Here is a 24,840-nt window from a genome sequence, read left to right as displayed (position 1 = left end):
AAAAGATATTGCTATAATATACAGATCTTACCTTTGAACAGAATAAATCTTTCAAGCCATTCTTTTGGGTTAATGTACTTTTTGTTTGATGCATAAAATATTAAGAAACTCTGGATTGATAATTATAAACAATGTATACAAGAATCAGAACCCAATGAAAATAGCTCTATATACATGTACATTTTGTGCATGCCCACTTCTTTTACTAAAATACATGATAGGAAAAGAAAGGAAACACAACTTTCAGAATAAGCCTCTACTGTATACAAATGCCAACTTGAATCCAAACATGGGATGAGACTGGTATAGGGAAGGACAAATAAAGTTGAGATGTACATTATATTTTAAAATCATTTTTTAATGACAATACAAAATTAAAATCAATACATTTCAGTGTGGAAATGGAACACACACAAGAGATTTATGCAGAAACACCTGATTGTTTTTCTTTTCCTCCTTCCTATTCTGATACTTTTGAAAGGGCTCTGTGGAAATTCTCTGCATTTCAGTTGGAGCAAAGCAGTATACCAAGAGTACTGCTATCCAGAGCTTGACAACTCCTTTTCTTCTTCAACTTCTCTTTCAAATGTGTCTTTATTTAGCCTTGATCCCATTTCTTGAAAAAAGCTGGCTATCAAATTAAATAGAAGAGCAATCCAGGCAAGACCATAAAGATTCCAAATTAATAACAAGATTGAATAAGTGATGTCCTGATTGTCTTTTGTAGGATTTGAAACTAAAGACAGGAAGCAAATGACATGCAAATAATCAGATGATGATTTTTCCCCATAACATTTTCTTTCATTCAGTAATACCTAGGAAAATGCCTTCTTTTAGAATCTGATCCTGAGAACAAATTAGAAATTAAAATAAAGCATATCTAAAATTATTACTTCTTTTAAGGAAAGAGTATAATTTAAATTACAAATATTGAGATTCTATTCATTTTTAGAACACAGCTGGAGGGTGAAAAATTCTCTTTCTCTTTGAACATTATCCTTTTTAAATACCATAGTAAGTGTAATATTTTGCAGTGAGGTAATTTATCATTGCTACATGTAGGAAACTTTTAAAATGAGAAAAGGAAAAGATAAATATATTACACAAAATAATTTAAAATGGGATTCAGATTTTGTTAACAAAGATACAGTGTGTTTCCTTGTACCAGGTATCTGTATTTCTGAGTTTAAAATTCTATGAATTCATTGCCTTTGTCATTAGAAATCTTGAGAGAACTCTTTTAAGAAGGAAAAGAAAATTACTAATGATTAAAATCATCCTAATATTGTAAAACTATAACTTTTACACTCCTTTCAGGTCTTGTCATTTATTTTTCATGATTGCAATCTACTTGTAGGAAGAGGTACAGCTGAAAGAGCACAAACATTGCAGTCAAAACGAAGTAAGCAGAGACAAATAACACAATAAACACATTGTGATTTACCACAAGAATGCAATTTAACTGTGCTTATTAGAGCATGAAATAACAAAAAATATTTAACATTATCAGGCATTAAATGATTTGATATTTATCTAATATAAATTAACCAGCAAACATTTTCGAAGCATAGCAATCAGAGAATAAACTGAATAAGTATAATTGGAGGGCTACACTCTGGGTTTAAGATGACATTTGGTTAACTGTCTCTGATGCAGCTTCTTCCAAAACTACCTCCCAAGATACATGAGTACATGCACACACATATACACACACCCAATAAAAGCAAAATATCTAACATGAGATTCTAGTTTACTGACATAAACTGAGTGTATATTTTACTAAGTAAAAATCAAAGTATGTGCCGAACTTCTGTATTAGCATGTAGAAAAACACAAGAGATGCTTATATCCATACTAACACAGGAAAAAAAAAAAACTAGATGCACTACAAAATCATAGTTTTATTACAAAAAAAGAGAGAGAGCTGAGGACATGAAAAAGATTCCTAACAAACTAAATTTTTCGAAGTGACAAGTTCTTTCTAGGAGAGAGGAAGCCATACTTACGGCTTACTACCTGTAGAGTGATGATCACCATGGGTGTCCCAAGTGTAAGATAGGTTGTCCACTGAAGTGGGCAGGGGAATTGAGTGACCCTGTCTACAGCACACTGGGCCTTCACTGAGTGAAGGCAGCAGCTGGCAAAGGGGTGAAGCCAGGGACTGACAGAACACCCAGGAACCCAAATAGCTGTAACCAGGCTGTAGACTAGAGGGAGATCTCACATGATTATCTACAGTCTCACTGGTAGTACTCAGCTCCTAAGCCTTGCTGAAGGGTATAATTTCACTTAGTCCTCACAATATTCTAAGTCAGTGATGGGTTCAATCTAACTAAAGCAGCAACAAAGCCCAGACCCAGATCATCAAAACAGTCAATAGCTTCACCCCATCCCCACACTGCCAGCTTATACTAGTAACCTGGAAAATTCAAATTATTTTATATCCAGTTGTTTCAAAAATAGCTCAAATGAGCAGATTTTTAGCCATTTAGAGCCTGCCTGCTTAGCACATCCTATGAAATTGTGCCTAACATCTTGGAGCCATGGATAAGATAAACCCTAGAGCTGTCAGGGACTCCAAGCCATTGTAGCTCTTCGGAGCTCTCTGACCCAGAGACTCCCTATCAGGTTGCTGAGAGATATCCCCTAGACCCCAAAGCCCCTCTGATTCTCCTCTGCTTCCAAAAGTTCTCTAACCCTCCTCTCCTTCTGGGGAGTGTCCCCCAGGCTGTAATCTCTGTATGGTCTCATGCTGTGAGGGAATTATTCCACATGCAAACATGTCAAAGTGTGACTCAAATAAAACTCACTCATTCTTCTGCAACCTGATGGTCATATCCTTTTCCTTAATCACCTCTGAGATCTCCTGAACTCACTACAGGAAATTGATTGTAAGGGAGCATAAGCGTATTTTTGAAGTGGTGACATGTAATCAAGTCTAACTTTATTTTTGGTATTTGACTGCTGACAGTTTCCAACCAAGCCTCATCCCTCCTTTCCCTCTTGTCTCTCATTCTGGAAAACCTACAAGGAAGCTCACACACTCCCTCCCTCCGTGACTGTGGGAAATTCAACCATACAAGTTCTGGTTCAGTAATGGGAGCTCTCATACCTTTCCCATAGCCTAATCACAATAAAAGTCAAAGCCAGTCACTCCTCTGGCTCTCTTAAGAAATTTTCAGGCCTGCTTGAATGCCACCCTGCTCTACATATCATACTACACACATGCACTCTTGGTGTGTGTGTGTGTCTATGTGTGAGTGAGTGAGAGAGAGAGAGACCATCTCAACATCCAAGCCAATTTTGGTTGCAGTCTATCCTGCCTCTGTAGGTTGGTCACAACATGGACATATTCTGCTTTTGAGTGCTTGCACTGAGACAAACATTAATCAAATCTCATCAAACTGAATGCTTATGATCCATGTATTACACTATGAATAAAGTAAGTCTCAGTTTCAAAAGAGCACTTATTTATAAAATCTCATTTATGGTATTGGCAGTCAAGGATATTTGGACAAACTTGCCTTGCAGAAAACAAATAAATACATTGGATTAAATGCTTTAAAATTATGTTAAAGTCATCAGAAAACATAAACGTTTGGGAAACTACTAGACCAAGAGTATCTAAGCCACTTTTTTCATTAAAGGTATTTTCCTATTCTAAAACACTATGACATTGGTTTTGGTAGCCTTCTGTGGTGTGGTGAAAGTAACATAAAACAATCTCCAGTATGAAACATTCCTCATATTAAGCTGGGATTCCAATAGGCTGTAACTTTGGAGAATATTTAACTCAGAAATAGTCTCACCAGACATGCAAAATATTTTTAGAAAGCATGCCTAGGTGTAAATAAACAGGAAAAAATTATACTATAATCTTAGCAGTTTCTGATATCATGTTATCTGAATTCTATGCTTTTTAAAAAATTGCAGGGACTTCCCTGGTAGTCCAGTGATTAATATTACACTACCAATTCAGGGGGCACAAGTTCGATCCCTGGTCAGGGAACTAAGATCCTACATGCCACTTGGTGCAGCCAAAAAAAAATTTTTTTTTTTGCTTACTTGACATTATTAGTATACATAATTTTGTATCATTTTATGTGGTTTAATATTATCAAGCTATCCCTAAGTCATGAGATGCTTTTCGTAACTTGAAATGTCATGCTTTCTAAAATGTCTTCAATGAGCAACGGAAGCTTCTTTCTTTAAAAATATATTCAATTTTAGTTATCATTCCTTTTACTAATAACAGAATGTGATTTTTAAAAAGATGAGTAGTAAGTTTCATAATAAAAGATGAAATTTTCTACTGTAAAAGTGGAAGCAAATTTCTATGAGAATGCCAAGGAAGTAGTATCTCTACTTTGGGAATCCAGAAAAATGTAACAGAGACTCTTTGGAGTGATATTTAAATATGGTTCTTAGACTTTTAGGTATGTATTTTCAAAATATATTTATTAATATGAAATGATCCATCTAAATACTGAATATTAATTAATTTTAGTCCTATTTAGATTAAAAATAAATATAATAAGGACACTGTTATTTCTGGGTAGGATGGAGTGGCTTGTGATTGAAGAATCTTCCAGCCAAGAATAACCAGAAAAGCCAGATAAATTGAAAGCAAAATAGAGCAAAATCATGTTTAAAGGCACAAGAGAGCTGCTAAAGCAATCAAGAGTAGAAGGACTAAAATTCCAGGTGGGAGAGACAGACATTAAGTCTTTAGCTGCTTTCTCCCTTGAGTTTGTTGTTGTGGTTCTTTTCACAGAGTCTGGGCACAGACAAAAGGCTGTGTATCTGGGCTAAGCAGAAGGGCACTCTGAGGAGCACAGAAAATGTTAGAGCTTCTGGTGGCCCTTCTGTGTTGGACTGACACAATTAGAGATCTGAAGGATTTAAAACCTATAGCTTGTTTCCCCCTTCAATAAATTGCCAAATTCTGAAAGCACATGGAGTTGAAAGCTAAAAAAAGGAAAGTGCCAAATTCTGAAGGCACATGAAGTTGAAAGCTAAAAAAAGGAAAGCTGAAAACTTTTTTAAAAGAAGAGTTTCCAGTAGATTCAAGTGCAAGAAAACAAAGAAATGACTTCAAGAGCAAACTAAGAGTGTGATCTTGTGAATATACCAGGCTTTCATCATTTGAAGTTTGTAAAGAACTATAATTTAGGAACAGGAAGAAACCAAAGGGAAATTAAGGTTTTACCAAATCTGTAGTCTAGTCTCAAATCATATCATTCCCTGACCAGATTACATATTCAGTTACCCTCTCCACACTTCTATATCTCTATAAGCCTAGCAGAGGAAAGAATAAAACATCTCTGGAAGAAGACGATATTCCCTGGAGTATCTATAACTTTTAAAATACACAACATCCAGCATGCAATCCCAAATTATGAGACATGCCAAGAGACAGAACCATATGACTAAAAATGAAAGGGAAGAACTATAAAAGAGACCCACAGATGTTCCCAATATGGAAATAAGTGAATAAGAACTTTAAAATAACTAAGAACATTATGCTTTTCAAAATATGATATGGAAAAATAAGTGAAAATATGAAGGATTTCAGCAGACAATTGGAATCTACCAAAAAGGGGTGATTAAATGAACATTTTAGAGCTTAAAATATAGTATTAAAGTTAGTGAAAGTGAAAGTCACTCAGTTGTGTCTGATTCTGTGACCCCATGGACTATATAGTCTATGGAATTCTCCAGGCCAGAATACTGGAGTGCGTAGCCTTTCCCTTCTCCAGGAGATCTTCCCAACCTAAGGACTGAACCCAGGTTTCCCACATTGCAGGCAATTCCCTGATAGGGGATTCTATGATAGCTCAGTTGGTAAAGAATCCATCTGCAATGCAGGAGACCCCAGTTTGATTCCTGGGTTGGGAAGATCCACTGGAGAAGGGAAAGGCTACCCACTCTAGGATTCTTGGGCCTCCATTGTGGCTCAACTGGTAAAGAATATTAAAGTTAAAAACTCATTAAATGGGTTTGGAAGCACATTACATACAGCAGAAATTAGAATTAGTAAACTAGAAGATGGGTTAGTAAGAAATATACTCAGTGAAGTCCAAAAAGAAAAAAAAAAAGGAAAATACATAAAGTCATTAGAACATTTGAAACCATGTAAGGAGGTCTTACATCCATGTAACTGGAGTCCCAGAAGTAGAAGAGAAAATAATGAATAATTCATATTTGAACAGATAGTAGCTAAAATTTTTTTCAAGACACTTGAAAGATTTCAATTCACTTCAATAATTTCTGTGATTCCCCAAGCAAAATCAATACAAAGCAAACCGCACTGAAGTAGATTGCTGAAAAAGTTTAAAAACAAGTGGGGCAGGGTTTGGTGGGAGTGCAGGGGGAAGGTTCCTTACCTTCAAAGACCAACAATAAAACTTACAGCAGACTTATCATTAGAAATGATGGAAGCCAGAGACAATGGAATAACATCTTTAAAGTACTGTTAGAAAACAACTACCAATTTAGAATTCTGTACCCTCAATAACATAGGAGTTATTTTATAGTTGATTCACAGGTATTAAAAAACACCTAGTGTGTATATAATTCTATCCCTCTTCATTTTTCATCTTTATTTTAGGGAGAAACTTAAAATACATTTGGAAAAGTTACCTACAAAGTATAGGATATTTTATCATTTAAGCCTAGTGTTTAGAAACATAGACTAAGAAACTAAATCTACTGTTTAGAAACACAAAAAGCATATGCCTTTTGTTTTCCACATGTGATCAAGCAGAGATATTCAGTTTAAGAGGAATTGCTCTATATCTTATTCCTATAGTCAGTGATAACTGTGGGGTGGGGAGACAGGGAGGTAAAGGGAGTTTTCATTTAAAAGGGTTTGACCTTTATCTTATCTCTCAAAGAAATCTTCCTATACTTCCATCTGATTCTTTATTTCACATCCTGCTTCAATCTGTTGTTTTGATAGCAAATCTTATTTCAGGATTATTAAGACTCACCTACTGTATAGTCTCCAAAACCAATAGCACTTATGGTGTTGAATGAATAATAAATTCCTTCAATATAACTCCAATTCTCTAATGACATGAAAAAAAATGGTGGTAATACAAGAAAAAAAAGTGATCCAGTTGCAGCAAAAAATAAATTCTTCCAGAGATAAACATTTTTCTAAAATATATTAGAAAAAAAGATACAATGTTAGCAGTTATATCATAAACAAGCAACATTAAAAAAACTATTGTGTGCTCCAGTAGTTCAGTTTTTATCTATTCCTTCATTTCTCAAAGATCATTCTTTTGAATAATCTCGTCCCCGGGAGTATGTCCAGGCTTGACCGCTCTACCTCCTGTCATCGTTTGTCCTGCCATCTTGTTTTCTCACTTTCCTATTATCTACATCTAGACCTTGATTTAAGATTAATTTCCCTGTGACACTTTACCTCCAAAGCCTTCTAAGATTACTCTTGCCTAGATACCAGGCTACAGTTCCTTCTTGCTCTGGGCTCTGCCCACATCGCCCCAGTTTAGCTCAGATTCCCCATCTGGACACAGCTCCAAGCCTTTGACCTGCTTGCAAAATAAGGTAAATGAGATAGTTGTGGCCCATAGCATGTCGGATCCTAGTACCCCCACCAGGGATCAAACCCACAGCATTTACATTGGAAGGCAGATTCTTAACCACCTGACCATCAGGGAAGTCCCCCATGTACAAGTCTTTGCAGACATATGCTTTTGCTTGAGTAAATACCAAACTATTTACTATTTCACTAACAGTGAAACAACAATCATAAATTTGATGTATGTTTAGTTTTTTAGAAAATTGCTAAAAATTGTTTTTCAAGATGATTGTACCATTAAAGAGTCCTACTGACAATATATGAGAGTTCCAGCTCCTCCATATTCTCACCAACACTTGGTGTGATTGTTCTTTTTATTTTGAGCCATTATATCAGACATATATTGGTTTCTCACTGTGGTATTACCTTGCATTCTCCTAATAAGTAATACTTAGTATATTTTAATCTTCAGCATATATCTTTACTAGCAAAGGGTATGCTTAAACCTTTTGCCCATTAAAAATATTTAGTTATCTTATTTTTGAGTTTTAAGAGTTATAGGTATTCTGGATGCAAGTCTTTTTATAGGATATATAATTAGCACATATTTTCTCCCAGTCTGAAGCTCATCTTTTCACTCTTTTAACTGATTCTTTTCAAGAGTAGAACTTTTAAATATTTAAGTCTTGGTGAAGTATTAGTTAGGCTTTAGGTCAGTGTTTCTCCAACTTTAGCATTCATCTTAATCTCTTGCAGGGCTTGTTAAAATAGACTGATGGGCCCCCATCCCCAGAGTTCCTGATTCAGTACTCAGGGATGGGGGCTGAGAATTTGTATTCTTAATGATTCCCAGGTAACATTGATGCTGCTATTCCTTGAACCATACTTTGAGAACTGATGGTCTAGATCAATTTCTTAACTTTGATACTGACATTTTGGACCCAATAATTCTTTGTTGTGAATGCCTGTCTTATGCATTGTAGGATGTTTAGGAGCATCACTGGCCTCTATGCACTGGATGCCAGTAGCACTCTCTTCCTGAGGTTTGTACAACCCAATATGTGTCTAGACATTGCCAACTGTCCTTTCTGAAGCCAAAATCACTCCAGTTGAGAAACACTGGTCTAGATCCATTGTTCTCAACCTAGTTGCACATTGAAATCACTTACTGCTTTTGCTGCTGCTAAGTCACTTCAGTTGTGCCCGACTCTGTGCGGCGCCACAGACGGCGGCTCACCAGGCTCCCCCAACCCTGGGATTCTCCAGGCAAGAACACTGGAGTGGGTTGCCATTTCCTTCTCCAATGCATGAAAGTGAAAAGTGAAAGTGAAGTCGCTTAGTCGTGTCCGACTCTTAGCAACCCCATGGACTGCAGCCTACCAGGCTCCTCCGTCCATGGGATTTTCCTGGCAAGAGTACTGGAGTGGGTTGCCATTGACTTCTCCTTGGAAATCACTTAGGGAGTTTTAAAAACCATTGAGGGTTCCATCCTCAAAGATTCAGATCAAATTGGTCTGGAGTGGGGTCTGGGCACCAGGAACCAAGTGATTCTAATGTGCAACTGAGGCTGAGAACCACAGGACTGAACTCTAATTAGAACAGAAGAACAGATCCTACTGTAACCAGAGATCTCCAAAAAGAATACAAAGAAATAACAAAGAATGTGGCACCCTTCTGTGAAGGGCTCTGCCTCAGAGTAAGGACCAGTTGATCACATCAACCACTAGTGGGATTCTCTCACGTGGCCCATTTTCTTCCATGGGCTCCCTGAAGGGGACCCCTTCTTTATGTTCCCTCACAGAAAAGAAAAGAAAAATAGATTCTTGAAGAATGTCTACAACTCACTTTTGTAATAAATTCTCAATAATTTTAATAAAGAACTATATTTCTAATTTTTAAAGAAGTGTAAAACCTGCGCTAATTACTCAATTGAGTTACTACCCATGACTCAATATGATATGCAGACAAAATCTTGGTCCAAACATCTCTAGGGGCTAGTGTCAGCACTGCTACTAATTCTCTGGGTAATCTTGGGCAAGTCACACAGCCTTTAAGAAATGTTCTCCTGTTCTACAAAATAAATGAGTTGGCCAACTGACTTAGGAGAACAAACACCTATGAGAATTGTTTATACACAATTCACCACTGCTCAACTTCTAAATTAAATGACTAGAGGCAAAATATCTAAAAGGAAATAGATGGTCCCTTGAACAATGTCTTTTCTCACGTCTGTTTTAGAACACAGATGACTTGCTTTTTCTGCTCATATAATTCAATGTGAATTCAGTAAGTATAAAGTGTTATATGTCTAGTCAACCTAAAGTTGTGAATCCACACAATTAAAAAAAAACAGAACTTTTCTACCAAATGTGTCTGTGTGATTGTGTGGAAGGAGAAACAGAATTTACCTCATTTAATCCCTTATGTTGAAGGTATATTCCAAATTTTTCAGATGGCAGATAAACTAATATAAAAATATATTTAAATAACGTGATAGTTAGAGGGATTCCAAATGTAGCAAAGACAACACAGAACATCTGTCCACCAGCAGTTTTAGGAAAAATTGTTCCATAACCTGTTAAGAGGGGAAAAAAATAAATGCAACACCCCTCAATACAGCAACTTGGTACAATTTGACATTTGAGAGGTCTTTGAGAGCAAATTTTCAGTCATTGGTATTCTAAGAGCCCTAGTGCATACAGTTCTTACCAAAAATAAAAAAACAATGAGTCAACTGATCTTATCCTAAGAAAATGATCAAAAAATGTGAGTTAAAAAGTTCTTTTACAAAATCACTATTTCAAATTTTGAAAAACTGTAAACAGCAGGAATGAACAATTAAAGAGACTGGTCATGCATGATATGGTAAATAATAAAATATTGCAATATCATTAAGAATTACATTGAAATATATATGACATAGAAAATGCTAATGACATACTGGTCTGACAAAGCAGTCTAAAACTATATACTGGCATATATATATCAAGAACTTTCTATGACTAAAACTTAAACAGTTATTGTGTGCAGAGTAGTGAGATGTTAATTGTTTAAAAATCAAATTTTTCAGATTTTCCACATTCTACTCCTGCAATTACATAAGTTAAGAGCATGTGCTTTGAATTGACTAATTTTAAGAATGTATGCTATAGTTCCTAGAGGAAATCAACCCTAAATATTCATTGGAAGGACTGATGCTTAAGCTGAAGCTCCAATACTCTGGCCACCTGATGTGAAGAGCTGACTCATTGGAAAAGACCCTGATGCTGGGGAAGATTGAAAGCGGGAGGAGAAGGGGATGACAGAGGATGAGATGGTTGGATGGCATCACTGACTTGATGGACATGAGTTTGAGCAAACTCAGGGAGATAGTGAAGCTCAGGGAAGCCTGGGGTGCTGCAGTCCATTGGGCGCAAAGAGTTGGACACAACTGAAGCAACTTAGCACACACAGCACATATGGTTATATAACCATGTGTTGATTTATCAATTTCATATTTTTGATATGAGAGAGAGGAATTCAGCTCCTATAACTACTTTCTTCTTGGTCTTTTCCATGTCTGACATTTATATTGCCCCACTATTCTCCTATATTTGCCTTTGTATTTTAAACAATATTCTTAAACCTGTGTTTAAATGTTTATAAATTCCTGATTCCTGATACTATATGATAAGGGTATTATATCCTCTATTATTTTCCTCCTCTTTCCTCCTCTTCATCATTCTACATTTTTGTTTCTTTTTTATATCTTTTATATGATAACATTTACACTCTGCTCTGCAACTACAAGACTTCTTATTCTAAGAAATTTTTTTCTTCACTCATTCCTCTTTTGCCCAAGAGTTGGTAATGCAGCTTTTGGGGAAGTAGCAGAAGAGAATAAGTCTCTTTTGACTTATTTGAGAACAATTTTCTATATTTGAAATACTTTTCGTAAGGGGAAATGAAATGAAATGAAGGGGAAATGAAATGGAGTAAGGGGACAGCTTTTCTGATGCTCCATACTTCCTGGTTTAAAGAAAATAGCCTAAAGCCAAGATTTTAATGGATCCAAAGTGTAGAGAAGAAAAATTGTCCTTTTCACAGAGAGCCAAGAATATTGCCAGCTTCTTTTGTCTTAGCAGATCTTGTTCTGAATGGGCTAATGTCCCTTAAACAAATCACTTTATTTCATTAAATTTAAGACATCATATAAATGTGTAGACAGTACCTCATGCAAAACATTTATAAAATATTCAGCATTCTAACTGGAAAAAAAAAGCACAAACCTACCTATTGTGGATAGGGTGATTATACAAGTTATAAAAGAGTTTGTAAAAGTCCAAAAGAAAACGGTAGTCTTATTTCCTGTGGGAGGTATTCCTGACAATATTAAAGATGTCATCATCTACAAATTAAAACAAGAGAAAAAACAAAATCAAAGTTTGGGTTATGTAAATTATATTTCTTCAAGTAGAACACTAAATAAAATTAGTTCCATTTAGTTGGATTAAAACCAAAACCCATCTAATTGGATCAAATTGAAATTCTTCCTTAAGATCAAGTGAAATAGAAACGCTTATGATAATAACTTATAAGGAAGAACCTTATTTGTTTTAGTGGTGTCGACCCCTTTGGAAGTTGTATATGGGGTAGATATATGACTATAACAATATTTTTTAAGGAAATTTGTAACATTGTTTTGTATAGATTTAGCATAGTGACTAATTATTTTCAATTATTTTCAAACAATTAGCAAATATGAGTTGAAGATAGTTGCAGGGAGACTTCTCATTTAGGCAAATGGAAATCATGAGATATATGAGGAAAAAGATGTAAGAATACAGTAACTGTATCATATCATCAGAAAATAAGAAAGAAGCTAATGAGAGGGCCTTCAATTTCTGGAAAGTCTAAAATACACAGAATTCTATTGATGAAAGAACCTCAGCTAAAAACTTCACAATCTACACAGTAATAGTAATAATCTGCTCAAGATACTGATGTCTTTATTCCCTGAACATCCCCCCATCCTTGCCCCAAGAAACTTCGAATACAGAGTCAGGAGGAAAAGAAAATGGGAATGGAAAGTGGTATAATGGGCAGAATAAATTAAAAGATATTCTTCTATGTTTCTTGATTCTTAACAGAATTCTGGAATGAATCTGACACAAATACATCAAAACCATACATGAAAGCACAGGGATAAGAAAGGAAGGGGAAGGAAGGGAGGAACTATTATATAGAGTTCCTACAAAATATAGAGTCCCCAATTCTAAATAAAACAGTTATCAAATCCAGCAGAGTTATAAAAGAATATATTACGACTAAAGGAATGTAATGTTTGTAGGAAATCTAACAAAAATAATAAAGATGTAAACTCATATATTGATCACTTCAATAAGTACTAAACCAGATAAAATGAAATAATTTTAGGGAAATATTTTATAAGTTATAAAGAGGAACAAAATGTTTTAATTTGATATAGAAAAACCATAATAAACACCAGAAGCTTAAAGTTTAGTAGTGAAACATCAGAGGCATTCTAATTAAAGTCAAAAGCAAGATAGGAATGCTACTACAATAGTCACAGAAAAATCTTGCAACAGAATGAAAATCCTAAAGACTTCAAATATTGAATCACTGGACACAGAATATAACATTTGTTTAAAATGTTCATAAGCCATATACATTTTAAAAGGATAAAGAAAACTTTTAGAAACAAAAAATAAAACCATTAAAATTAAAAAGTCAGGTAAAGTGGAGTCAAAGAGAAAATAAGTAAATGAAAGATATATCTTAATGAATTAATCAAAATACACCAAAAAGGTTAAAATAGTGGAGAATAGAAAAAAGAATGGTTAAGAGATACAGAAGATATAAATAATAAAAGATCAACCACATTTGTCATTTTAAAGGAATTAATCGCCCAGTATTTCCTAGAATTGATATGAGAAATAAATACAAAGATTGAGGAAGCAAACCCCGAGGAAAATAAAAACAAAAGTCATATCTGCCTATGGCTGATTCATGTTGAGGTTTGACAGAAAACAACAAAATTCTGTAAAGCAATTATCCCTCAATAAAAAAAAATAAACGAAAAAAAGTCATATCTAGATGGCTGAATTAAACGAGTAAAATAACAGAGATGAAGAGAAGATCATAAAATCACAGAAGGCCTTCAATACCAGAGAGAAAAGGTAAATTATGTACAAAGGGGAGGCAATTAGATTGACAGAAGACTTCTTAGAGGTAGCTGAAGGAAGCCACAATATAGTGAAATAATGTTTTCCATGTTCTAAAAGAAAATAATTGTCAATCCAATAGTGCATACTCTAACATGTCTTTCAAGAAAGAAGATGAACATATTTTTGGAATATGTTCTAAAACCAAGCAAAAAAGAAGAGTGTTTTCAGAAGCAGACCATCATGAGATAAATTTATCACAGATATATTTTGCAAGAAAGAAAATTCTCTCTGAGAGATAATTTGAGATGAAAGAAAGAAAAAAGAAATAAATAAAATGTGGGTAAATAAAAACAAAGGCTATACATACAATAATATAATAATATATAGGGGAGTTTTAAAAATGAGATTGAACAGAAACACTCTTGGATGACATGTTAAATGAGGACGAAGTGGTGGCAATTAAAGGTAAAATACTTCAAGAGACAGATCGCTGCTTCCAGTCATGGTGGAGCAACACAGTCCAAATTACCCTCTCACAGTCAACAACTAGAAAACTGGACAAAATATGAGAAAAAACTGTTTCTAGACATTGGATAAGAGAAAATGCAGAACTGTAACTACTGAGAGAAGGAAAACAAATGAGGTGAGTACTATCATTGCCCAGACTGGCAATTTCTGACAGTTTCTGGACTGCTGTATAGGATGAAGGACCCCCAAAGAGAGCATAGGGATTTTGCTGAGCTGAGGAAACAGAGATTGGAAGTCAATAAAGCTGTTCAGTTCAGTTCAGTCTCTCAGTCGTGTCCGACTCTTTGCGACCCCATGAATTGCAGCACGCCAGGCCTCCCTGTCCATCACCAACTCCCGGAGTTTACCCAAACTCATGTCCATTGAGTCGGTGATGCCATCCAGCCATCTCATCCTCTGTCTTCCCCTTCTCCTCCTGCCCTCAGTCCTTCCCAGCATCAGGGTCTTTTCTAATCAGTCAGTTCTTCGCATCAGGTGGCCAAAGTATAGGAGTTTCAGTTTCAACATCACTGCTTCCAATGAACACCCAGGACTGATCTCCTTTAGGATGGACTGGTGGGATCTCCTTGCAGTCCAAGGGACTCTCAAAGAGTCTTCTCCAACACAACAGTTCAAAAGCATCAATTCTTTGGCGCTCAGCTTTCTTTATAGGCCAACTCTCACATCCACACATGACTACTGGAAAAACCATAGCCTTGACTAGACGGACCTTTGTTGACAAAGTAATGTCTCTGCTTTTGAATATGCTGTCTATGTTGATCATAATTTTCTTTCTAAGGAGTAAGCGTCTTTCAATTTCATGGCTGCAATCACCATCTGCAATGATTTGGGAGCCCCCCAAAATAAAGTCTGACACTGTTTCCACTGTTTCCTCAGCTATTTGCCATGAAGTGATGGGACTGGATGCCATGATCTTAGTTTTCTGAATGTTGAACTTTAAGCCAACTTTTTCACTTTCCTCTTTCACTTTCATCAAGAGGCTCTTTAATTCTTCTTCACTTTCTGCCATAAGGGTGGTGTCATCTGCATATCTGAGGTTGTTGATATTTCTCCCAGCAATCTTGATTCCAGCTTGTGCTTCTTCCAGCCCAGAATTTTTCATGATGTACTCTGCATTTAAATTAAACAAGCAGGATGACAATGTACAGCCTTTACATAGTCCTCTTCCTATTTGGAATCAGTCTGTTGTTCCATGTCCAGTTCTCACTGTTGTTTCCTAACCTGCATACAGGTGTCTCAAGAGACAGGTCAAGTGGTCTGGTATTCCCATCTCTTTCAGAATTTTCCACAGTTTATTGTGATCCACGCAGTCAAAGGCTTTGGCATAGTCAATAAAGCAGAAATAGATGTGTTGCTGGAACTCTCTTGCTTTTTTGGTGATCCAGTGGATGTTGGCAATTTGATATCTGGTTCCTCTGCCTTTTCTAAAACCAACTTGAACATCTGGAAGTTCATGGTTCACATATTGCTGAAGCCTGGCTTGGAGAATTTTGAGCATTACTTTACTTGGGTGTGAGATGAGTACAATTGTGCGGTAGTTTGAGCATTCTCTGGCATTGCCTTTCTTTGGGATTGGGATGAAAACTGACCTTTTCCAGTCCTGTGGCCACTGCTGAGTTTTCAAATTTGTTGATATATTGAGTGCAGCACTTTCACAGCATCATCTTTTAGGATTTGAAATAGCGCAACTGGGATTCTCTCACCTCCACTAGCTTTGTTCGTAGTGATGCTTCCTAAGGCCCACTTGACTTCACATTCCAGGATGTCTGGCTCTAGGTGAGTGATCACACCATCGTGATTATCTGGGTCGTGAAGATCTTTTTTGTACAGTTCTTCTGTGAATTCTTGCCACCTCTTCTAAATATCTTCTGCTTCTGTTAGGTCCATACCATTTCTTTCCTTTATTGAGCCCATCTTTGCATGAAATGTTCCCTTGGTATCTCTAATTTTCTTGAAGAGATCTCTAGTCTTTCTCATTCTATTGTTTTCCTCTATTTCTTTGCATTGATCACTAAGGAACGCTTTCTTATCTCTCCTTGCTATTCTTTGGAACTCTGCATTCAAATGGGTGTATCTTTCCTTTTCTCCTTTGCTTTTTACTTCTCTTCTTTTCACAGCTATTTGTAAGGCCTCCTCAGACAGCCATTTTGCTTTTTGGCATTTCTTTTTCTCGGGGATGGTCTTGATTCCTGTCTCCTGTACAATGTCACAAACCTCCGCCCATAGTTCATCAGGCACTCTGTCTATCAGATCTAGTCCATTAAATCTATTTCTCACTTCCACTGTATAATCATAAGCTTCTCCATCTTTGGCTGCAAATATAATCAATCTGATTTCGGTGGCTATAATAAAATAATCAATAAAGCTGAGGTGGCTACAATTTGTGGGCGGTGTTCCACAGAGGATAAAGCTACCCAGGGAAAGAATGATAGAAATCTGCATAGAGGTATCTTTGAGTCTTTGGCTCAATGACATTCTGCACATGGAAAGAGTAAGTTTATAAGGCTGGTGAAAAACAATTACCTGAGCGTGGCAGAGTCACTCCAAGTGGCCCCTATGGTCTGGAGTTCATGTACTTGTGTGACTCCTTCTCTCTGAGTGTGAGTGGGGCCTGTGACTTATCTCCAGCCACATATGTGGCTATGAGTATCTCAAAGGTGACAGGATGTACATGCCTCCAATGTATGTGATTAGGTTATATAAGACTCAGTGCTGATCTTGCTAGAGTCTCTTTCTCCCTTGCTGGCTTTGAAGAAGGAGGCGGCCCTTCTATATCCTATGAAAATGGCCAGGTGGCAGAAACATGAATGTAGTCTCTGGCCAACAGCCAGGGTGAAACTGAGGTCCTTGGTCTGATACCCCAAAGGAAATGAATGCTGCTAGAAAGCCAAATGAATTTGCAAGCCAATTTTCCCTCAATTGAGCCTCAGGTGAGACCCGACTCCTGTGACACCTTGATTGCAACCTTGCAAAGGACCCAGCTAAGCTGTGCTCAGACTCCCAGCCTATAGAAACTGAGAAAATAAATGTTTTAAGCTACTATGTTTGTGGAATGCTGTTATGGAGCAACAATTAACTAATATATTGGGAGAAAAATAATAACTGTGGCCTTTAAGCTGAACAATTCCTGCAGCTCACACCAGGCTAGAAACTATTTGAGTTTCTAGCTAGAGAGCAGAGGCCCCATTATATTCATGACATCCAGTGGAGGACCCAGGAAGGTCATAACTGAGAAGCACAGCAAAATCAGCCCTAGCAAAAGGGCTACTTTAAGCCTGGAAGGAGTTTAAAATGGATCTTAGGATGATTAAAGTAATGTTTAAGTAACTTACTTAATTGCCTGTCAGAGAAAGTCCAAGGAATTTAAAGGAACACAATTAAACAAAACACCATCAAACAATTCATAATGTCCATTATCCAATTTTTAAAAATTAACAGACATATAAAGAATCAAGAAAACGTAACCCATTACTAGGAGACAAATCAGTCAAGAGAAACAAACTCATAAATAACAATTCCATCAAAAGGATGAAATTAGCAGAATATGATCTTAAAAGGGCTATTAAAAATAAGTTCAAAGATGTAAGGAAGCATTAATATAATGGGGAGAGAAATGGAATGTATAAGACATAAGCAAGTGGAAATGCTAGAAATGAAAAATATAATATCCAAAAAGGAATAGATGAGATTATCAACAGAAGAAAATATTAATAAACTTAATGATACAGTAGTAGATAATATCCAGACTGAAGCACATAGAGGGGAAAAAAATGAAAAAAAAAATCAGATATCAAGTGTGTGTATTGGGAAAAAGGAGCCAGAGAAAGGGCAGAATAATGACTGAAAAATTTCAAAGGATGAAAATGGGACACACAGAGTTACAAGAAACTCAATGAATCATAAGCAGGATAAACACATATACACATGAAACATATACATCATAATCACATTACTAGAAACTAGTGATCTAAAATGTAACCAGAGGGGAGAAAAAGACACAGTATGTAAACAGCAACAAACCTAAGAATAACAGCAGGCTTCCTATTATAAGCAATGCGAACCAGAGCCCATGGAACAACATTTTTAAAGTGCCAGACTAGATTTATATATCCAATGAGAATGTCCTTTTAAAAAGGCAAAACAAGAAGAAAAAAAAAAGAGAAAAACAGGAAAAACAAATTTTTTCAGACAAAGTCTGAGAGGATTCATCACTAGATTTTTTTGGTTCTTCCTATGCTGAGTACTTTTGGATTATATCCTCTACATTTTGAATACTAACTAATCTACGAGACTCTTGAGTCTCTTATTTAAATCCTACAGAGACTTATTTTCAGTTTAGAGGCAATTTCTCTGTTTAGGCTTTCCCAATCACTCAGCAGGTAAAGAATCTGCCTGCAAAGCAGGAGTCACAGGAGACACGGATTCGATCCCTGGGTCGGGAAGATCCCCTGGAGAAGGAAATGGCAACCCACTCTAGTATTCTTGCCTGGAAAATCCCATGGACAGGAGTCTGGTAGGCTACAGTCCATGGGGTGGCAAAGAGTCGGACACGACTGAGCGACTAACACTTTCACTTTCTCTGTATAGATTCAGACTGCAAGTTCTAACTTACTCTGTGAAATGTGGTTCCAGTGTCTGTTCAGCTCTCCTAGCCTCTGCAGTACCATTTGGGACCTGTCCCACAGTCCATCACTCAGAAGTCGGTCTGGGACTTAGATTCAGGTCTACCCATTAGCTCAGTTCTCAAAGTCTTTGGTATGAAAGTTAGGATCATGTCCACGCATTGGTAGGTCAGGGGTGAACTCAGGAGATCATAAGCAATTTTACAGGGTCACTTTCCCAAACTGCTCCCTGTCTGTGATCTCATTTTCTTGGGGACTCCCCTTTTCGGTCTTCTAGGTGGAAAACAACCACTACTTCCTTGATTGTGCTGCATCTGGGGCCAAGTGGTAGGAGAAGAGACAAAGGTGGTGGAAAAATGAAAAGGTTTGGTCCTAACTTTGAAACTACAGCTTCAGGGAACAGAGCTGAGTTTCCCCTCTCTCAGAACTGTGTGAGTGGGTTCCTATGCTTCTACGGCTGCTGCCTTCTCTGCTGCCACCCCCACAGGATTGCTGGCGAACTGGAGTAAAAGAGGACAAAGAAAAGGAACAAAAGGGAGGGTTTCCACACTCTGAGCAAGATGAGTTCCCTTTCCTGCTTCTGAAGCCAGAACTAGCGGATGTCTCCCAGGGTCTTCTGACTGTGTTATGCCTAAGTTTCCAGCTACATTAAGGTCAGGCTGGGGGATACCAGAGAAGTGTGTGTGTGTGTGTGTGTGTGTGTGCGTGCGCACGCGTGTCAGTCACTCAGTTGTGTCCAACTCTGAGACCCCGTGGACAGTAGCCCACCAGGCTCCTCTGTCCAAGGGATTCTCCAGGCAAGAGTACTGGAGGGGGTTGCCATTTCCTTCTTCAACCAGAGAAGTATAACAGTGCTTAACTTGCCACCTGTTCAGTACTTCAAACCATGAAGTTCTTCCTTACATTGCTGCTGGTATTTACTTTTCAGGTTCCTCAAATACCTGATCCACATATTCTTCCCAGCTTTGTAGCTACATTCAGTGGGAGAGAAAGAGTGGAGTGTGCTTACCCCACCTTACCCATACCTGGTCAGTTGGCTTTGGACAAAGTTGCCATGGTAATTTCATGAAAAAAAAAGGACAAGTCTTTTCAACAAATGATTCTGAAATAACTGAAGATCTGTATTAAAAATAACAACAACAAATCTTGATGCTTACTTCTCATTTCATCAAAATTTACTTGAAATGTATCAAATAAATAAATATAAAAGCAAAACTAGAAAATGTCTAGAAATCTGACTTTGGTTTAGCAGAAGATTTCTTAGAACACAAAAAGTACAACCCATGAAAATTTATAAACTAGAATTTATAGGAAAGAAAATTCTCTTCAAGAGAAACTGAATAAAATGAGAATCAACTGGCAACACATGTGAGTGACAAAGTACTTTTCTCCAGAATACATGAAAAATAATTATAACTGCATTAAGTAGACAAAAGAAAAAATATGCAAATATTTGAACAGATAATTCATAACAGATAATACAAAGATAGCCAATAAACTCATAAAAATGCTCAACATGATTAGTCATCAGAAGAACACAAGTAGACTGGCTAAAATAAAAACACCTTACAACATCCAATTCTGGCGGGGATGTACAGCAGCTAGGACTCTAACGTAGTTGATGGGTTTGTAAAATGATATAAGCACTCTGGAGAACTCTGTTGGGTAGTTTCTTATGGAGTTATACAGATTTACTAGTTCTCATAGCAATTCCACTTGTAGGCATTTACCAAAATGAAGTAAAAACACGTTTCCCCACAAAGCAAATATTTGTAGCAATTTCATTTATGATAGACATAAACTTGAAAACAACTCAAAGCTCATCAATGTGAACAGATAAGCCAATTTTGGTATAGATATACCATAGAATACTGTTCAGCAATGAAAAGAATTTACCCAGTGATAAATGAAACAATAGAGCTGAATGTCAAAAACATCATGCTAAGTGGAAGAAGCCACTCACAAAAGACTATGTATTATATGATTCCTATATACTAACTGATTCTGTGTCTAAGAGTGCTCAATATTATCACATAATAATTCTCCCCAAATTCAAAGAAAATTCAATCAAAACCTCAGCAGAGTATATTCTGAAATATGACAATCTGATCTTGAAATTCATACAAAAGGATAGGAAAGTTCATTTCAGGACTTATTGCAATGGTATTGTCACTCAGACAAAATGGAACAGAATCAAAAATCCAAAAACAAATTTATGGACATAAGAGAACCTGCAATATGATAGAGATAACACTAAAAATTAATGGGGAAATAAAAATCAATCAATAAACTAACTGTTCTGGAACAATAAGCTGTCTATACGGAAAAAATATATAAAATTAGAATTTACTTTACAGGGACACTTAAGGTGCACACATGTGTACACACACACATATAACACACACACACACATGCAATCCAAGATGAAATAATTTTTTTTTGGTAAAAAAGCAAATTTGAAAAATGTCTAGAAGAAAGTTTAAGAAAATATCTCTGTGACCTCAAAATGGGCATGACTGGCAAAGGTTGTATAAACCCTAAAGGAAAAGAATAATAACAATGACTACATTAAAATTAACTTTTCTCAACTACAAAAGATATTACAAGGGAATATTTAAGGACAATATGCCCAGAGCTTAGAGCATGACAATATTTGGAAAAAGTGGAAGGGAAATAAGCCAATTTTCCTGCCAGATTCTTATCTCTTTTGTAGAACATATTTCTGAACTTCTTATGTAATAATGAAAAAGATCACTTCAATCACAGCAGTTTCAACTTTTATATTCATTTAGTAATTGGGTTGTAATTTGTCCCTTCTGTCACTTTTACCTCCTTCTACCTTGTTATCATCTCCTGCCTTCCTTTTTCTTCCAAGGCTGCATGATTTCCCCATGTTCCTCCTGCCTGTTCCATAGCTAACCTGAAATATCCTGCTTGGTAAACTAATTTAGTCCCAATGAAGGAAATTATTTCATAGAATTTTCACACTGAAGGCTTCTCTGCATAGGTAGCAGTAGTATGACTTTGAAAATACACACTTCTTCATCTCTTACCTGCACAAATCTTCTGACATCTTCTTTAGTCATATTGGAACGATTTTTTAGAAAATCAGCTTTTGCCTTAACTGCCAAATGTCGCTGCTGTACCTCAAAGTCTCTCTCCAAGGCTCCAAATATTAATGCCCCAAACATGATGTATAATATATAGACAAGCAGGACGACGCCCTTCCGGACTTTGGTGCCTGTCTCATCTTTATATAGTGGAACCAAAGAGAAATCAGAAGACTGTAATGTAGACTATAATGTTCTTTCAAAAGAAACCCAATACAGCACAGCAACCCAGAATTCCCAGATACAGTATATGAACTCTCTCTCTTTTCTTAACCTACATTTAAACAACAAACTATACAATTTCCTAAATAGTCAGAGAAGTAGAAAAATAATTCCACTTCTCTCCTAACTATAAACTTATTTATTATTATTATTATTATTTTTAAGAGAATTGTGCTATTTGGGGAGATAGGGAAATGTTGCAAGGGCAAAGTTAGCCAAACGATTTAGTCCTTCACTCAATTTTCTTAGCGCAAATTTTATTGCTGAATTACACTTTGGAGTATCTTCAGTGAATATTTTTAAAAGAGTACAATGTTAACACTTTAACCAGCTGATAAAAACGAGTTAACTAGACCACTTATACTCTCCAGTTACTAGCGGTATGAATTTAGGCCAGCCAGGTGTCTGGCTGTGTTTCAGATTCTTCATCTGCCTTTTATAAAATGAAGATAGTAAGAGCTCCTTGATAAGGTTGTTACAAAGATTAAATGAGTTATATATTTAAATACTTAGAGTGAGGCCTAGCAAACAGGCAAGGCCCAACAAATCCTAGCCAGTAGTCAAAGCAGCAGTCAGTTTGCAGCAGTAGTAGTAATCACAGCAGTACACAGTGGAGGAGGAACAACTCCTCTCTCCCTGTTCCTCTCTGCCTCTGACCAATAAGCATGGGGCAGAAACAAAGAACATGGCAGCTGGCACAATGCAAGAGACTCTTAGCTGGATGATGTCAGATTCTAAGAAAGGTGAAGTCCTGTGTGTTTCACAGGACTCTGGGACAATGCTTGAAGAAGGCATCTAATTAAGGTGGCAGCACTCTCCACTTGAACCTGCCTTCTCACAGCTGCTTCCACTTTAGAGCACAGGGCAAATCTCTGTAGCACAGACCCTCATCGCTTGGGTAAACTTTCCCAATGGGATATAAAAAAATGAAAGCACATCGTTACAGGTTTTGTATGCAACATTCTGAACTATAAGAAACAGTTACAAGAACAAGCACATTTTAAAGCCAACAGGGTTAAAGTATCTAAAATCCACCTTAATGAAATACTATACAATTAAATATGTCATAGTCACAGTTGGTAACATACATTTACAGTGTTAAATTATAAATTTAATCAAACTACATGTAAACAATTCAGAATAACAATAAAACAGTACAGTCCCACCTAAGGAACCATTTTACTTTGAATTTGTAGCAGGATAATAATATGCTTTTATTATTTTCTATTTCCATGTCTAAACTAGCAATAAATATCATAACTTAAAAAAAAAAAGGTATCTGAGCTAAATCTCCACAGAGTCTTTCTTAGGTTTCCCTGGCTTCAATAAAACACTGAATAGGGAGCAATCAAACCACTATATTGTATGTTTAAAAACAATACAATGTTCTATCTCAATTATATCTTAATTAAAAATACTTTCAGCAACCATTCGTTAGTTGGGCATTAAAAACATATCTGATCTGGTCACATTTCACAAAAAGGTCTTCTTTGATATGTTGGGATAAGACATTTGGAAGATTTTAAATTTCTTACAAACATGTCAACATTTGGGGGTACATTTTGCAGTCATACCACCAAACCAAGACTGCTCTTCACCATCGCTGTCACCAAAGACCAGACCCCACTCAAGGAAGCCATTTTGAAGCAATCCTACCTCTTAAACAAAGGACTGGGAAGTCAAAACTGTAGGAGAGTTGACTGGAAAGGGACATTTTGAGCCTGTCTAAATGATCTCATCACCACCCCAAGTTCCATCTGGAACCTTGGGGGTGGCTAGTTCTACACCCAATTATCTCCACATTATTACCGCATCCCTCAGGGTGTATGACTCAGTCATTCTGCACCCAAACCCCTCCAACCTGCTACCTTTCTGCTGTGATATCCTTCAGTTCCACCTTCCTGTTCTGTCAGTCTCCTGCTGATCCCTTTCCTGGCAATGACGTGACTCCCAGCCTGTGGTCAGTGGACCGCTTTATGTTTGCTGTTTCAGTTCATCTGCCCCTTCAGTTTACTTGCCCCTTAAGCTCTTGTCCCTTCTGACTCATGCTCAATACTACATGAGGCCTCTATGACTTATCTGTTTTCTTCCCACGCTTCTCCACTTGCCAAAATGCTCCTTAGCCTTCCAGATTTGATACCTGACATCAACTGAGTCCCTTTCTGGTTCTCTCTAATCAGAAACATGACTGACAGCAAAGAGCATTTCTAGCCACACCTTAAATAGAAGATCTCTGTTGTTAATTCAGTTACAGTATTTATTTGTACCATATTCAAGCACAATCCCCTAGGGAGATAGAAACAGACTCTATGTTATTTGAGTTGTTATACCTCCTTTGGACACCTAACAGGGTTTTACCTTCTCAATAAATGATTCTTGGATGCAACTGAATAATTTCCACGTAACTTGTACTGTTGACAAACTGTATTTTCCCCTCTAGACTATAATATCCAGAGATAATAAAATCTCCTGCAAAAATCATAGGTTTCAGAGTTCTGTGGCATTGGGTTTGAGTCCTGGATCAGACACTATCTAATTTGTGATCTTGGATAGCTAACCTCTGTGAATTTGATTTCTTATTTGTAATGTAGATTTCATTATCTCCTTGCATTGTTATCATTTTGGATTTGAGTTTCTGTGTA

At 36.6% G+C, this 24,840-nt stretch overlaps 1 protein-coding gene across 2 annotated transcripts; it reads right to left on the bottom strand.

Moving 5' to 3' along the window:
• Positions 1–340: 340 nt before the first annotated feature.
• LOC145513404 (potassium channel, subfamily K, member 16-like) lies at positions 341–23,938 on the bottom strand. Of its 2 annotated transcripts, none has more exons than XM_081509669.1 (6): positions 23,855–23,938; positions 21,920–22,116; positions 11,822–11,936; positions 9,958–10,124; positions 6,993–7,161; positions 341–815 (listed from the first exon to the last, which is right to left on the bottom strand). In XM_081509669.1, exons 1-6 carry the CDS (start codon positions 23,910–23,912, stop codon positions 802–804), a joined length of 720 nt encoding a protein of 239 aa, XP_081365795.1. In that variant the 5' UTR covers positions 23,913–23,938; the 3' UTR covers positions 341–801. The 2 variants fall into 2 exon arrangements, with proteins under 2 accessions (XP_081365795.1, XP_081365794.1); XM_081509668.1 differs by having other exon boundaries at positions 341–736.
• Between the last annotated feature and the right edge of the window lie 902 nt (positions 23,939–24,840).

The sequence above is a fragment of the Giraffa tippelskirchi genome, chromosome 7 (assembly GCF_054371585.1).
Source record: "Giraffa tippelskirchi isolate mGirTip1 chromosome 7, T2T-mGirTip1v1.2.pri, whole genome shotgun sequence".
In the NCBI taxonomy this organism is placed as follows: domain Eukaryota; kingdom Metazoa; phylum Chordata; class Mammalia; order Artiodactyla; family Giraffidae; genus Giraffa; species Giraffa tippelskirchi.
The sequence above is the reverse complement of the archived record's forward strand: the minus strand, read 5'-3'. Positions and strand labels throughout refer to the sequence as shown.